Below are 15,179 nucleotides of genomic sequence, written 5' to 3'. Positions count from 1 at the left end.
ATGTTCAATATTGTGGTTTTTAAGACAATACTTGTGGCATACACCAGTGTCCTGCGAGGTAAGATCAGTTTTATGGGGTGCAATAAATCCATTCCAGTATCTTCATTATTAATTACATTTGGTTGATTTCTTGAATATTTTGGATATTGGTTACATATTTTGTGTAGCTTTCAAGGTCATGAGAATAGAATATGATTGCATTTTAACTAGCAAAGGGTTGACATTTAACTTAATCAATCCTAATGTGATGTGTTTCAGGCACTGGCTCCGTCCTCCTGTCTGCCCTGCTCTCTGTGCGCTGGGCCAGGCTGGAGAAGCAGGTCCAGGTCTTCTCTGTCATGCAGTCCATCGTCTCCTTCCTTATCATGGGTGAGATTCCCTGATGAGCTCTAAACACTTCACTGTCAAATGGCTGAAGCACTGGATTTTTGGTTTCTATTTATGTTTAGCATATAAATGGCCAGCCTTTTATTGGGTTTCTTGAAAAACTGTTGCGTACTAGAGGGCATAAACATGGCACCATGGTCTTAATGGGTTGCAAAACCTCTAACTGACTATGACAGCACAAATAGTAATATATGATTCTCTAAACTTGTGTGCTTCTTTGTAGACTTTTTTGTATTTTTACAGATTTTAATAGGATGTTTGTCAATGCAAAATGAATCTGTGTTTCATTCCCTGGCGTCTGTGTTGGACCAGGCCCTATATGCTCTGTGGTGATGCTGTACCTCCTCTGGACTGACCTCTGGTGTGTCACAGCCTCATGTACCATCTGGCTCTTCTATGATTGGAACACACAAACAAGGCAAGCTAATCGCTACATTTACATCGCTACTTCAGAGAATACAGTTGGAGTAGGGCACTGGTTGCTCTTCAGACTTACTGTAGCTTTTTGTTGATGATATGGTGTGTTGACTCCTAGCTGGCCGAAGGTTCTCGTGTGTAAGGAACTGGACAGCGTGGACCTACTACCGAGACAACGTCCGTATCCGAGTGAGTGATAGTAACTGCACACTGATTTGTCACATTTCAAATTAACTGTTGTTCAAGCCAATATTTGCTATTTAGTATCATTTCAATGTTGAGTCTCATATTTAACAATCTTGTGATTTCAGCTTATCAAGACTCACAACTTGTTGCCCAATCGAAACTACATCCTTGGCTACCACCCACATGGAATTGGAGCACTGAGTCTGAGTCCAACTGAGTCCAATGGTTTTTCAGCCAAGTTCCCTGGAATAACACCATTTGTGGCTACCCTGGCTGGGAACTTCCACCTGGTGTCTGCAGGTGAGGACACTGGTCTCTGGTTAGTCTCAACCCATACTAAAACAATGAGTGATTGTTTGTAACATGGACATACATTGTAGATTAATTTCCCCCCAAGGACAGTAAAGGTTTAATTTATAGATATGATTGAGTAGTTCTGTAAATGTTGCTCCTAAAAATAGTGATTCATTATTCATCTTCAGGGGTTTGTCCTGTGAATCGCGCCACTCTGGAGTTCATTCTGTCATGTAATGGAACAGGGAATGCAGTCATTATTAGTGTTGGAGGGGCAGCTGAATCTCGGTACTCTAGGAGTTCATTGTATGACCCTAAAGAACCGCAAGGGCTTTGTGAAACTGGCTTTGGTATACACAAACAATCCACACCAGAAAGCTACATTGATTCAAGGAGATACACTTTGAACAGATTGTCAAACTAATCATCTGGAGGTGAGACTGACTATGTTGTGTTGTGTCTTATTGTGTTATTGTCTACCAGGGCTGACCTGGTGCCTGTGTACTCATTTGGAGAGAATGATGTCTATAAGCAGCTGATACTGAATGAGGGATCGTGGTGGAAGCTGATCCAGAGGAGGCTACAGAAGATCCTGGGCTTTGCCCCCTGTGTGTTTCAGGCCCGGGGACTCTTCTCCCCTGACACTTGGGGCCTGGTCCCCTTCTCCAAACCCATCAACTCTGTTGGTAAGCTTACCATGTTCCCTAGAAATAGTAGCGGGATGTGTGAAAAGTTATTTATATGTTATTACTATGTAATTACCATTTGACCATGTAATTTCTTAGTAATTTCTTTTCCTCTAAAACAAAGTGCAACCAAACATTTTAATTTGATTTTTTTTTACCCCATTAAGGTATGTATGTGGAGAATTCAGGTAAATTTTTTATCTATTTTGGGGTGAGTAAACACTGATAAAATGATTTTGCCTTTCAGTTGGAAAACCCATGGAGATGCCCAAGATCAGTTCACCCAGCCAAGAAGAATTGAATCATTACCACGCCATGTACATGAGCTCCCTTACACAGCTCTTTGACAAGCACAAGACCCACTTTGAGCTGAGGGAGGAGGATGTTCTGGTGATTCACTGAGGAGTGGTCATACCCTGGCCGGGTCAGATGCAAGCAATACTCGTTGGCTGCTCCAGATAAGCCATGTACATTATGACTGAAGCTGTGACTAAAGGAACCATCACACAGATCAAAGGCTACCTGTCAAGACAGACTGAAACACAATAGATGCTGCCGGTTTTTCTAGGATAATCACTAGGTGAAGTGTCCTGGGGGAAGATAGTTGTTTTCTGTCTGGAACCATAGCCTGCTGAAGCACATTTGATGCATCATTCAATTCAATATAACCCCCAGGGGGCAGAACATTTCTTCAATTCATGGTTCTGCTGATGAAAATAAAAACAGATAATGTGTATTTTAAATCCATAACATTTGTTTTTTGAATCAGAACTGGGTTGTTTTCTTGGCACTTTCTAAATATATTTTGCAGCGAGAACATAGTGATGTCAAATCACTTCTGTATTTGTCTTAACAAGTCACTTGCATGGCCACACGGGGGGCGTCTTGACTCTTCACTACAGTGAACGAACCAATGAATCCCAGCTATTCAAACCATTTGTAAAACATTTTATATCAAGCAGGCATGCAATATCATGTATTATTAGTCGGTTGTATGCTTTAATATAACTATTCAGTGGTTCAGTGTGTATATTATATATCGCTCATCAACTCATCCCTGACCGCTGGCTACGTCCCTTCTGTCTTCAAGAGAGCGAGAGTTGCACCCCTTCTGAAAAAACCTACACTCGATCCCTCCGATGTCAACAACTACAGACCAGTATCCCTTCTTTCTTTTCTCTCCAAAACTCTCGAACGTGCCGTCCTTGGCCAGCTCTCCCGCTATCTCTCTCAGAATGACCTTCTTGATCCAAATCAGTCAGGTTTCAAGACTAGTCATTCAACTGAGACTGCTCTTCTCTGTATCACGGAGGCCCTCCGCACTGCTAAAGCTAACTCTCTCTCCTCTGCTCTCATCCTTCTAGACCTATCGGCTGCCTTCGATACTGTGAACCATCAGATCCTCCTCTCCACCCTCTCCGAGTTGGGCATCTCCGGCGCGGCCCACGCTTGGATTGCGTCCTACCTGACAGGTCGCTCCTACCAGGTGGCGTGGCGAGAATCTGTCTCCTCACCACGCGCTCTCACCACTGGCGTCCCCCAGGGCTCTGTTCTAGGCCCTCTCCTATTCTCGCTATACACCAAGTCACTTGGCTCTGTCATAACCTCACATGGTCTCTCCTATCATTGCTTTGCAGACGACACACAATTAATCTTCTCCTTTCCCCTTCTGATGACCAGGTGGCGAATCGCATCTCTGCATGTCTGGCAGACATATCAGTGTGGATGACGGATCACCACCTCAAGCTGAACCTCGGCAAGACGGAGCTGCTCTTCCTCCCGGGGAAGGACTGCCCATTCCATGATCTCGCCATCACGGTTGACAACTCCATTGTGTCCTCCTCCCAGAGCGCTAAGAACCTTGGCGTGATCCTGGACAACACCCTGTCGTTCTCAACTAACATCAAGGCGGTGGCCCGTTCTTGTAGGTTCATGCTCTACAACATCCGCAGAGTACGACCCTGCCTCACACAGGAAGCAGCGCAGGTCCTAATCCAGGCACTTGTCATCTCCCGTCTGGATTACTGCAACTCGCTGTTGGCTGGGCTCCCTGCCTGTGCCATTAAACCCCTACAACTCATCCAGAACGCCGCAGCCCGTCTGGTGTTCAACCTTCCCAAGTTCTCTCATGTCACCCCGCTCCTCCGCTCTCTCCACTGGCTTCCAGTTGAAGCTCGCATCCGCTACAAGACCATGGTGCTTGCCTACGGAGCTGTGAGGGGAACGGCACCTCAGTACCTCCAGGCTCTGATCAAGCCCTACACCCAAACAAGGGCACTGCGTTCATCCACCTCTGGCCTGCTCGCCTCCCTACCACTGAGGAAGTACAGTTCCCGCGCAGCCCAGTCAAAACTGTTCGCTGCTCTGGCCCCCCAATGGTGGAACAAACTCCCTCACGACGCCAGGACAGCGGAGTCAATCACCACCTTCCGGAGACACCTGAAACCCCACCTCTTTCAGGAATACCTAGGATAGGATAAAGTAATCCTTCTCACCCCCCCCCTTAAAAGATTTAGATGCACTATTGTAAAGTGGCTGTTCCACTGGATGTCTTAAGGTGAACGCACCAATTTGTAAGTCGCTCTGGATAAGAGCGTCTGCTAAATGACTTAAATGTAAATGTAAATGTATATTTAAAGATATTGTTCAGAGACACTATTTATCTAAATTCACTTGTCCTCAAATTGTTCCACATAAGAACAAGTGAGGTCAATAGACACTCAAGATGTAGCTTCCACATTATCATAATCTGTGACTATCTGTTCACAAAACAGTGATAAGAATATAGGTTTTAATAAAACATATACACACTATAACATCCCCCCCTTTATTTTAGAAGGGCACAGAACACGAAAAACATTCAACTGTCGTCACACTACATGTTTTATTCCTTCTTTAAAACGATAATAAAGTATGAAGGCCATGACTTCTCATTGGTGCCCTCTGATGTTATTGATCATAGTTTGAATCACTAAGCCCTCACTGAAAGCCCTTATTCTGCCTGTCAGTCAGTGCAGTGGTCCCCGGCCCTTCATCCATCCACATGTGCATCTGTGGAAGGAGTAATCAAATCAAATCAAATGTATTTATATAGCCCTTCGTACATCAGCTGATATCTCAAAGTGCTGTACAGAAACCCAGCCTAAAACCCCAAACAGCAAGCAATGCAGGTGTAGAAGCACGGCTAGGAAAAACTCTCTAGAAAAACCAAAACCTAGGAAGAAACCTAGAGAGGAACCAGGCTATGAGGGGTGGCCAGTCCTCTTCTGGCTGTGCCGGGTGGTAATGTTACCACAGCTTAACAAGATACAGTATGTCACCATATTGACTTTCAGTTGCTTCTCAAACATTACATATGCCTGTAAAACATTTGATATCTTTGTTTGTTCATTGTAAAGAAATGATGCCTTTGAGCCATTCACCCTGTAATTGTTGTTGTTTTAATTTTCTGGATTTTACAGCTAAACAATCAAAACGTGGAAAAAACGAAATACTTTATAGTAGTATCATAAAGTTGGGTTGACACCTAATATTGAAAGTGAATCAATAAATGAAAGACTATACAACCAGCTGTAGAATATATGATTAGCATGCTATGTATATTGGCATGATTATTTAAAATGCGCCACATACATTTCCAATTTTTACCATTACCTATGCCCTCATGTCTCTTGCCATTTCTCTATTATGACATGGGTTATCATTTGTACTTACAGTTGAAGTCGGAAGTTTACATACACTTAGGTTGGAGTCATTAAAACTAGTTTCTCAATCACTCCACAAATGTATTGTTAACAAACTATAGTTTTGGCAAGTCGGTTAGGACATCTACTTTGTGCATGACACAAGTAATTTTTCCAACAATTGTTTACAGATGTAATGCTCGTTGTGGGTGGAAGAAGAGGAGGACCAATGCGCAGCGTGGTAAGTGTCCATATTGTTTTATTAAGAATACTGAACACTGAACAAAAACAATTAAACGAACAGTCCTGAACGGTGAAGCAAAACACAGAACAGAAAATAATCACCCACAAAACCCAGGTCGGAAAAGGCTACCTAAGTATGATTCTCAATCAGAGACAACGAATGACACCTGCCTCTGATTGAGAACCATACCAGGCCAAACACAAAACCACAACATAGAAAAAAGAACATAGACTACCCCCCCAACTCACGCCCTGACCATACTAAAACAAAGACATAACAAAATAACTAAGGTCAGAACGTGACAACAGACAAGATTATTTCACTTATAATTCACTGTATCACAATTCCAGTGGGTCAGAAGTTTACATACACTAAGTTGACTGTGCCTTTAAACAGCTTGGACAATTCCAGAAAATGATGTCATGGCTATAAAAGCTTCTGATAGACTAATTGACAGAATTTGAGTCAATTGGAGGTGTACCTGTGGATGTATTTCAAGGCCTACCTTCAAACTCAGTGCCTCTTTGCTTGACATCATGGGAAAATCAAAAGAAATCAGCCAAGACCCCAGAAAATAAATTGTAGACCTCCACAAGTCTGGTTCATCCTTGGGAGCAATTTCCATACGCCTGAAGGTATCACGTTCATCTGTACAAACAATAGTACGCAAGTATAAACACCATGGGACCAGGCAGCCGTCATACCGCTCAGGAAGGAGACGCGTTCTGTCTCCTAGAGATGAACGTACTTTGGTGGGAAAAGTGCAAATCAATCCCAGAACAACAGTAAAGGACCTTGTGAAGATGTGGGAGGAAACAGGTACAAAGGTATCTACATCCACAGTAAAACGAGTCCTATATCAACATAACCTGAAAGGCCGCTCAGCAAGGAAGAAGCCACTGTTCCAGAACCGCCATAAAAAATCCAGACTACGGTTTGCAACTGCACATGGGGACAAAAGATCGTACTTTTTGGAGAAATGTCCTCTGGTCTGATGAAACAAAAATAGAACTGTTTGGCATAATGACCATCGTTATGTTTTCAAGGAAAAAGAGGGATGCTTGCAAGCTGAAGAACACCATCCCAACCGTGAAGCACGGGGGTGGTAGCATCATGTTGTGAGGGTGCTTTGCTGCAGGAGGGACTAGTGCACTTCACAAAATAGATGGCATCATGAGGTAGGAAAATGATGAGGATATATTGAAGCAATATCTCAAGACATCAGTCAGGAAGTTAAAGCTTCGTCGCAAATGGGTCTTCCAAATGGACAATGACCCCAAGCATACTTCCAAAGTTGTGGAAAAATGGCTTAAGGACAGCAAAGTCAAGGTATTGGAGTGGCCATCACAAAGCTCTGATCTCAATCCTATAGAAAATATGTGGGCAGAACTGAAAACGTGTGTACGAGCAAGGAGGCCTACAAACCTGACTCAGTTACACCAGCTCTGTCAGGAGGAATGGGCCAAAATTCACCCAGCTTATTGTGGGAAGCTTGTGGAAGGCTACCCAAAACGTTTGACTCAAGTTAAACAATTAAAAGGCAATGCTACCAAATACTAATTGAGTGTATGTAAACTTCTGAACCACTGTGATGAAAGAAATAAAAGCTGAAATAAATCATTCTCTCTACTATTATTCTGACCTTTTACATTCTTAAAATAAAGTGGTGATCCTAACTGACCTAAGACATGGAATATTTACTCTGATTAAATGTCAGGAATCGTGAAAAACTGAGTTTAAATGTATTTGGCTAAGGTGTTTGTAAACTTCCAACTTCAATTGTACTACATACATTAATGACTTTGACCACCATATAGATATTTTTAAGTTTTTCCGTAATCTGAGATTGTGTGAGTTCTTTAATAAGAGTGAAATTTACATGACTCCACTTGAAATGTCATCCTCAGTGAGATATACACATAGGTCTACTACTAGACTTACCTGCCCTACTGTGGGACCCGAGCAGGAGATGGAGCCTGACAACTCTGAGAGAACCACATTTAGAGCAAAAGGTTAATTCATACCTCCCCCAAACGCAATGCATCTGTAGAAACCTTCTGCAGGATTGTTGAAAATTATGTAGGTGTTAGACTGAAAGACAAACAGAAACACAAATCCTATGATAACCTGAGTAGAGACGAGAGAATGGCTCTTAAGGATCCTTCTATTATCACCATAAAATAAAATAACAAAGGAGGACGAATTTGCATACAAAACAAATGTGACTATGTAAATGAATGTGACCCACAACTATCTAAAGGTGACTTCTATCACAAACTGAATCATGACCCTACCCTAGAATTCCAGCATAATATCATATCTGGCAAGCGGTGCCGGAGCGCCAAGTCTAGGACCAAAAGGCTCCTCAACAGCTTCTACCCCCAGCCATTCAACTGCTGAACAATTCATAACCCCCCCACCACCACCTGTACACTGCTGCTACTTGCTGTTTGTTTGTTACCTATGCATAGTCACTTCGCCCCCACCTACATATACAGATTACCTCAACTAGCCTGTACCCCTGCACACTGACTCGGTACCCCCTGTATATAGCCTCATTATTGTTATTCTTATGTTGTGTTACTTTTTATTGTTTATTTTAGCCTACTTGGTAAATATTTTCTACTTCATGAACTGTACTGTTGGTTAAGGGCTTGTAAGTAAGCATTTCATAGTTAAGTCTACACCTATTGTAGGGGCGGCAGCGTAGCCTAGTGTTGGACCAGTAACTGAAAGGTTGCAAGTTCAAATCCCCGAGCTGACAAGGTACAATTCTGTCGTTCTGCCCCTGAACAGGCAGGCTAGGCTGTCATTGAAAATAAGAATTTCTTCTTAACTGACTTGCACAGTTAAATAATAAATGAAATGGGTATCTAGAATTTTTTGCTACTGGATTAAATGTTAGTAAAAATGACTAAATGGTGAGCCCATCATTCATTATCTGATGTATTGGTGACTAAACAAAACACAAAAAAAGTTATACTTTTAAATCATCTGGCCATAGAACATTCTTCCAAGCGTCTTGATGGTCGATTATGCCTGACGAAAACTAAACGGTGCATTCCAGAGTAAGAACCTCATAGCAACTGTCAAGCATGGTGGCGGTAGTGTGATGGTTTGGGGATGCTTTGCTGCCTCAGGACCTGGACGACTTACCTTAATAGAAGGAACCATGAAAGCTAGACTTAGATAACAAAGTTTCATGACAAAATTTGCTCACAAAAAGGACCGCTGCGCCACCTTCCTGTTCAAGCATTCACAACACAACAAGGTGAGTCCAAAAATGTATTTCATGCTGCTGCATAAGTTATGTAATATGTCAGGGAGATATGTATACTGTAGCTAAGAAAGTAATACTAAGTTTATGTTGTGTACTAAGCTGTTAGTCACCCATGTGCTTCACCCTACAAAATTGGTCCCTTTCCCCCTCATAACTTAGCCTACTGTTCTGACTTGGTGGTGCACATGTAGCCTATAACCTGTTTTAGAGAAATGTCATCATCAAAATTGTAAGAGTTTTCATAGTCTGCTTATATGCCCCCTTTATTTATCCTACGGTTTTAAGCTTGGAAAAGAGACTCTTAAACACAGACTTGGACCACACACCCTCTCCACCGAATAGCAGGCAGGGGAAGCAAAATAGGGATTGCTTTGCAAAGCTTGCAGTTAGCAACGGATTCCTTCCAAACCACTCTTTGTGGAATTTGCAATTTCCAACTTGTTGTGTGATGTATGTCCAATGGCCGATGAGCATTGATACATTTTATCTATAATTTCTCTTCATATGACAAGGTATGAAAATGATGATGACTGCTTGTCAAGCTTGCTAGCTCAGATTTTGAAAGTACGATGTTGACATGATCAGTTCAATCAAGGCTATGGTAGATTTAACGTGATTTTACATAATTGTATCTTTGGCCAATGACCTTGAACCTTCTTGGATGGGCACTTCTAATGTAAATCTATGGCAGGACCCAAGGGGGCTTGAACTTTCAAGCTATCCCTGTAGATTTTGCAGTGACGCAGTCCCCATGAGTGAGAGAACACTGAGCCAATCACGGCGCAACTAGAGAAGATTACCAACCCCTATGCTCTGTATTTTCCGCTGGCTGACCCTTCATCACAGAAAGCACTGAGCTAGACTGAAACACCTGCATTTTGGAGTTGCATTATTTAAGAAAAGCAAGAAAGACCATGTGTGTATGCAGCTTTATAATGAAAATATATATATTTTTTTACATTGTTTGTTTGCAAACTGATATGTGACACGTATTAATGCCAAAATAACATGCAAAAGAGCAATTTTTTTTTAAAAAATGAGTGAGGCCTTGTTCTGGGCTCTGTGGGATGTCATACATACCAAACAGAAACAGCTATCAAATAGAGCCACATGCACACTCTCCCCCAATTAAGTGATGACATACTAAAGCACCATATTAAAGTTGTTGTTCCCAAAACATATTACAAAGTCTAGTTATTATCAGAATTATTTCCAAGAGGTAATTTTGCACCACAATAATGTTTAACTATTTACCATCAAGTAATAACGTAGCCTACAGTAAAATTGCAACATTATACGATTATAGTATATTGGTATCATCTTCCCTCCTCTGTGGAAGGTCATGGGCAGATCACAGTAACTGGTAGACTTGTGCTTGTGGCACAAAGGAGGACATTGTATAACCTTTTTTGTAAAGTTGTCATAAAACAGACTGGCAAATAATGGTGACAAATACATATTTCCCCTCCAAAATTATAGTGGTAGCCTATAGTTAATTGCCTATAGTCCTAATTCAACATAAATGCATATGACGAATTCCCATAAAATAAAGAGCTGTATCATTCAAGACACCAAGTGGCATTTAATTAGAACAAAACAAAATATTTAAAAAAAATTTAATGGCAATATTCTTAAGGTACAGAGCAATATTAATGATCAAAATGTTACACAATTATTCCCAAAAAACCTTGTCTAGGTCATATTTTACAGTTACCATTTTCATGAAACTATCAGACTAAAGCTATAATATAACAGCGAGACATCATTTGAATGTAATTTTAATTTGATTTTTGTACCCTTTATACGGAAAAAAACTCCACAAGTTCAAACTTAATATGCTATATCACCACAGTGCTGATCTCAGACTCGGGCTCGGGTTCAGGCTCATCCTCGGGGTACAGTCTGCAGTATTTTTCAACCATGACATCCAGGTCATGCTTAACATGAGAGTTTATGTGGAGCACAGCTAGACTCTTGCACCTGTGTTTGATAGGTGTGTCACTGAGATAAGTCTGCAGGCGTTTCCTGGATGTCTCAGAGCTGCCGCTGTCCTCCAGCATCAGAACAGGCAGGGTGGTCAGGACCTTCAGGAAGCAGTTGACGTTGGGGAAGAACTTGACGTCCGACAGCTGAAGTGTCTCGTGGATGGTGGAGGGCAGGCGGACCTCCTTGCTCCGGTGCTTCCATTTGATCTTCCAGCAATGCAGCTCAGCGGGCAGCGTGTCTGGGTTGGGGAGGTCCTTGCGGTACACATCTGCATGGTTCTCCTCTGAGGTGTTGAACTTCATCTGGCCCATGATGGCAGGGACCAGGGACAGGCACTTGAGGGCTTTGAGGTTGCTCTGGGAGAAGATGTCGTCCACTTCATCGATGATGCCGCGGATCACCGGGACCGTCACATACTCCTTGAAGTAAGTCTCTGGCGGGATCTCGCCTGTGTCGGGCGATCGGTGCTTCCGGAGGAACAGACGAGGCACCTTCACCGGGATCTCCATGGTACCCGCCAGATTCACAGCCTCCTCAAACCAAAACTCATGGTAGACCTCGATGTTGTCGAAGACTTCATTCAGAGAGTGCAGGACAGCTGTTAGACTGTTGGCAGCGAAGAACACATCAAGGGCCTCCCCTTGCAGGTTTTTGCCGAAGGCTCGTGTGAAAGAAAGAGCATTTTTCAGGATGACCAAGGTGACAATAAACTCAAAGTCAGCCAGGGTCTCTGCGATTGAGTAGGCGTCCCCAGTCATAGCGTCAGGAAACTTGACGTTCTCATTGTCCCGAATGCAGTCCATGCACAGCAGGAGGGACTCGAGCAGGTCCACAGTCAGTTCAAACACGTTGTGCTGCACTGTCCAGTTAGAGCTGCAGGCCTCCTTCAGCTCGGTTGCCTTCTCATAATTTCCCTGGTGGTAAACAGAGATGGCCTTCTCCAGCTCAGCCTGCAAGGATGGAGACTGCTTAAAGAAGTTGCCAATCTTTCTCAGGGTTGCCATGACAACCTGAACACTGGGGAAGGGAAGGCTGTTGGCCAGGTGTATATTCAGTGCGCAGGTGGAACAAGGCGTGTGCATTGCCATGGGGTACTTTCCCATCAGTCCGACTGCCACAGCTTTCATCTTAGTGGCAAAGGTGCCGGTGGCTACATGGGCCTGGCCACGGCAGTCCTCCATCCTCAGCCCCCACCCGTCTGTCACTTGGGTCTCTAGCCTCTCCACCAGTGAGGCCTCGTCCCCCTCGAACGGCAAAAAGTCCAAGAACTCCTCCCTGAGAGTGTTGGACTGATCTACAAACCGCAGAAAGAGAGGCAGGTGTCTCTCCCCAGCGAACTCCACCAGGTCCCCTGTGACCAGTGAGAAGAAGCGACTCTCTCTCACCTCCATGAGGACCTCCTCTCTGACAGTGCCCTCACAGACGTCTAGGAGCTGGCGCTGCTGGGCCGTGGAGAGGTACTCCACATTCACTGCTGTGGCCTCAAACCGTCTCCTCAGAGCCTCATCTCCAGCATTAATGCGGTACTCCAGTAAGGCCTGGAAATTACTGGGATCTCTCTCCAGTCCTTCTGGGACATTGGTCTCCAATGGGATGTTCTGCTTTCCTAGCATGAAAACAATCTCAAACAGAGACCTCAGGTAATCTCGGAAGTCCTTCTCCTCTGGGGACAGCTTGATTTCCTCCTCAGCGGCATCTTGACCCTCGGTTGCCTCAATGTCTTTCTTTGAGTGGAGCTGTTCAATGGAGGATGCCACTGCAAGGAAACAAAAAAAAATGAAATTCGATATAAGCTTATGTTTAAAAGGTGTATGGATACAACAATACTTTTAAACAAAAACAATGCAACTTACATCTTCTCTCTTTAATTCTCCTTATGTCTTCTTCAGTCTGTTAAAATAATTATTTGAAACATAAGACAATGTAACTATGTTAACTATTACATTGAAAACAGACCTAAAGAAATATAGCCAGTAGTAGTTAACAGAAATGTTCCTTTTTGAAGCAACACAAGGATATAAAGTTCTAGTAAAAAAAGAAGCGATATTATACCAATTCTTTGATCCGCTTGCGATGTCTGCTATGAGGATTTTTGAGGTGGCTTGTTAAATCAAATATGGTTGGAATAGCAGTATCCTTCAGTACTGTTCTGTAAGGGCTCTGAAAAACAATAATGAAGACAAAACAAGTTATTCAAATACATGAATATCAAAACACACAGCTCAAGACCTCTCAAATGTAAGATTATGATCATCTCTAAAAAGACAGATTGTTCAGTGAGGTAGGCATGTTTCAAACAAAGACATTTGTGGTTTGACATATGCACTTACTGTTTTACAAACCATTGCCGGGTCAAAGTGTTTGGCACACAGTCTGTAGTGTTTATTGAGTTGGTCTGATGTTTTCGCCTCCAGATCCGCCCGACGACAGTTCTCAACCCAGAGCCTACATCTGAACAAACCAGAATAGGAGTTAGGTGGATTTTTTTTTATTGGCCTAGTTACCTGTAAACTATTCGTTTTAAAGAATCATGGTCCAGACTGATTAAGCATGGTCCAGACTGATTCATTTATTATTTAGGTGTGTTAGTGCTGGGGTGGTACCTAATGTATATATGTCCCAAAGTTTCAATAGAGGTACGATGGATTTAAACCACAAATGCCATGGTGGCTAACTTATCTGTAAACTCAGCTACAGGCGAATGTCAGCACTGTAAGCCACACACACCACTTGGCTCGCTGCAAGTGAGCTGGCTAGCTAGCTAGTTTCCACATACGAAAGTTAGCGATGATGACTAGCGTGCTACTGAACACAACATAGCTACATTTAGCAAGCAAGCTATCGTATAACTAGTTACTCCCCGAGAAAGGTAAGGGTTCATATTGTGACGATCAGACTTTGTCATACCTTTCTGGATCTCTTGGAAACCTGAAAAAAGCCAAATCGGATTGAGTGCTCTTCCTGGTACAATTTGGAGCCGCGCAAAAATTGGGCATTGTGCATAAACGTCTATTCAATTTCAAATGAATTTAGTATTCAGACATATGCTTTGCGTTTGAATAATATATATTACACAAGCTAGAGCTACCTGTTACTTTGAAATTAACCTAAAAGGCGCGCAACAGTGCTAAGGGTGGCCTGGAGGATTTGAGAAAGAGGAAACCGAACTGCTTCCGTTCAACAAATAATGTACGTCACAATGATGTCTTGTCACGTGCTCATTTGTGTTATCTCTATGCACAGATCCAGGATCAGCTCTAACTAACAACCATTACACATTTACATTGTAAGGGTTAAAAGAAAAGCGTACCTCGGATCAGTGTAAAACCCGTGAATAGAGACTTCTAGATGACTGTGCGTCTTCTACGTTACACTAACGATTTCGTTACACTCGTGTAGAGGTACCCCAAATTTGCAAAAATATAGCTAGTTTGTCATGGCAATTGGACATATAGGAAATATAGTCAACTTTAAACGGCTACGGTTCGGAGTCATGAAAAAAACAAACACTAATGTACTTATAAACGAGCGTGAATAAAGACAAAACACATGCTTCATCTGGCTCGTTGGTTTAGGGTGCGAGAGGTCCCGGGTTCAAATCCCGGACGAGCCCTCTTTTTATGTCTAAAATTAAATATGTCAACGTTGTGGATGGAAACATGGTGAATTCGCTATACATGTGCATGAGTTAGACCCAGCAAAAATAGAACTCACTGCGTCATAGAGTTATTGTTCAATCTCTGTTATATTCTATGTAGTTGCACCAAATATACCACTTTTCACTACGTTGTTGCTATGTTACAGCATTCAATTACTTGTATCTTAGCATTGCTATTTAAATGTAAAATGACGGGCTCGTCCGGGATTTGAACCCGGGACCTCTCGCACCCGAAGCGAGAATCATACCCCTAGACCAACGAGCCACAACGTAAAATAAGCTGATCTATATGATTATAAAATCAGAAAATCCAAGTGATAATTTGGCGAACAATAAAGAGTTCATAAGGTCACTTCAA

At 42.6% G+C, this 15,179-nt stretch overlaps 1 protein-coding gene, 1 non-coding gene and 1 pseudogene across 2 annotated transcripts; 1 reads left to right on the top strand and 2 right to left on the bottom strand.

Annotated features, from left to right (window-relative positions):
- Window positions 1-2,629, top strand: LOC115141293 (diacylglycerol O-acyltransferase 2-like; annotated as a pseudogene).
- Window positions 2,630-10,779: 8,150 nt separating this feature from the next.
- LOC115141868 (52 kDa repressor of the inhibitor of the protein kinase-like) lies at window positions 10,780-14,330 on the bottom strand. The gene is made up of 5 exons (XM_029681183.2): window positions 14,071-14,330; window positions 13,494-13,614; window positions 13,216-13,323; window positions 13,017-13,053; window positions 10,780-12,919 (listed from the first exon to the last, which is right to left on the bottom strand). The coding sequence occupies exons 1-5, from the start codon at window positions 14,157-14,159 to the stop codon at window positions 11,016-11,018; spliced, it is 2,259 nt and encodes a 752-aa protein (XP_029537043.1). The 5' UTR covers window positions 14,160-14,330; the 3' UTR covers window positions 10,780-11,015.
- Window positions 14,331-15,014: 684 nt separating this feature from the next.
- On the bottom strand, window positions 15,015-15,086 carry trnap-cgg (transfer RNA proline (anticodon CGG)). The gene has a single exon. It is a non-coding gene; the product is annotated as a tRNA-Pro (tRNA).
- Between the last annotated feature and the right edge of the window lie 93 nt (window positions 15,087-15,179).

This window comes from Oncorhynchus nerka, linkage group LG14, assembly GCF_034236695.1.
Source record: "Oncorhynchus nerka isolate Pitt River linkage group LG14, Oner_Uvic_2.0, whole genome shotgun sequence".
NCBI classification, from domain to species: domain Eukaryota; kingdom Metazoa; phylum Chordata; class Actinopteri; order Salmoniformes; family Salmonidae; genus Oncorhynchus; species Oncorhynchus nerka.
The sequence above is the reverse complement of the archived record's forward strand: the minus strand, read 5'-3'. Positions and strand labels throughout refer to the sequence as shown.

Excerpts from the sequence above, each read along its gene's own strand:
- LOC115141868 (XM_029681183.2), bottom strand. The coding sequence starts at position 14,159 with ATGCCCAATTTTTGCGCGGCTCCAAATTGTACCAGGAAGAGCACTCAA. Across the intron at positions 13,615-14,070 it reads TTTCCAAGAGATCCAGAAAG|ATGTAGGCTCTGGGTTGAGA; the intron begins GTATGACAAAGT and ends TGGTTTGTTCAG. Across the intron at positions 13,324-13,493 it reads CGGCAATGGTTTGTAAAACA|AGCCCTTACAGAACAGTACT; the intron begins GTAAGTGCATAT and ends ATTGTTTTTCAG.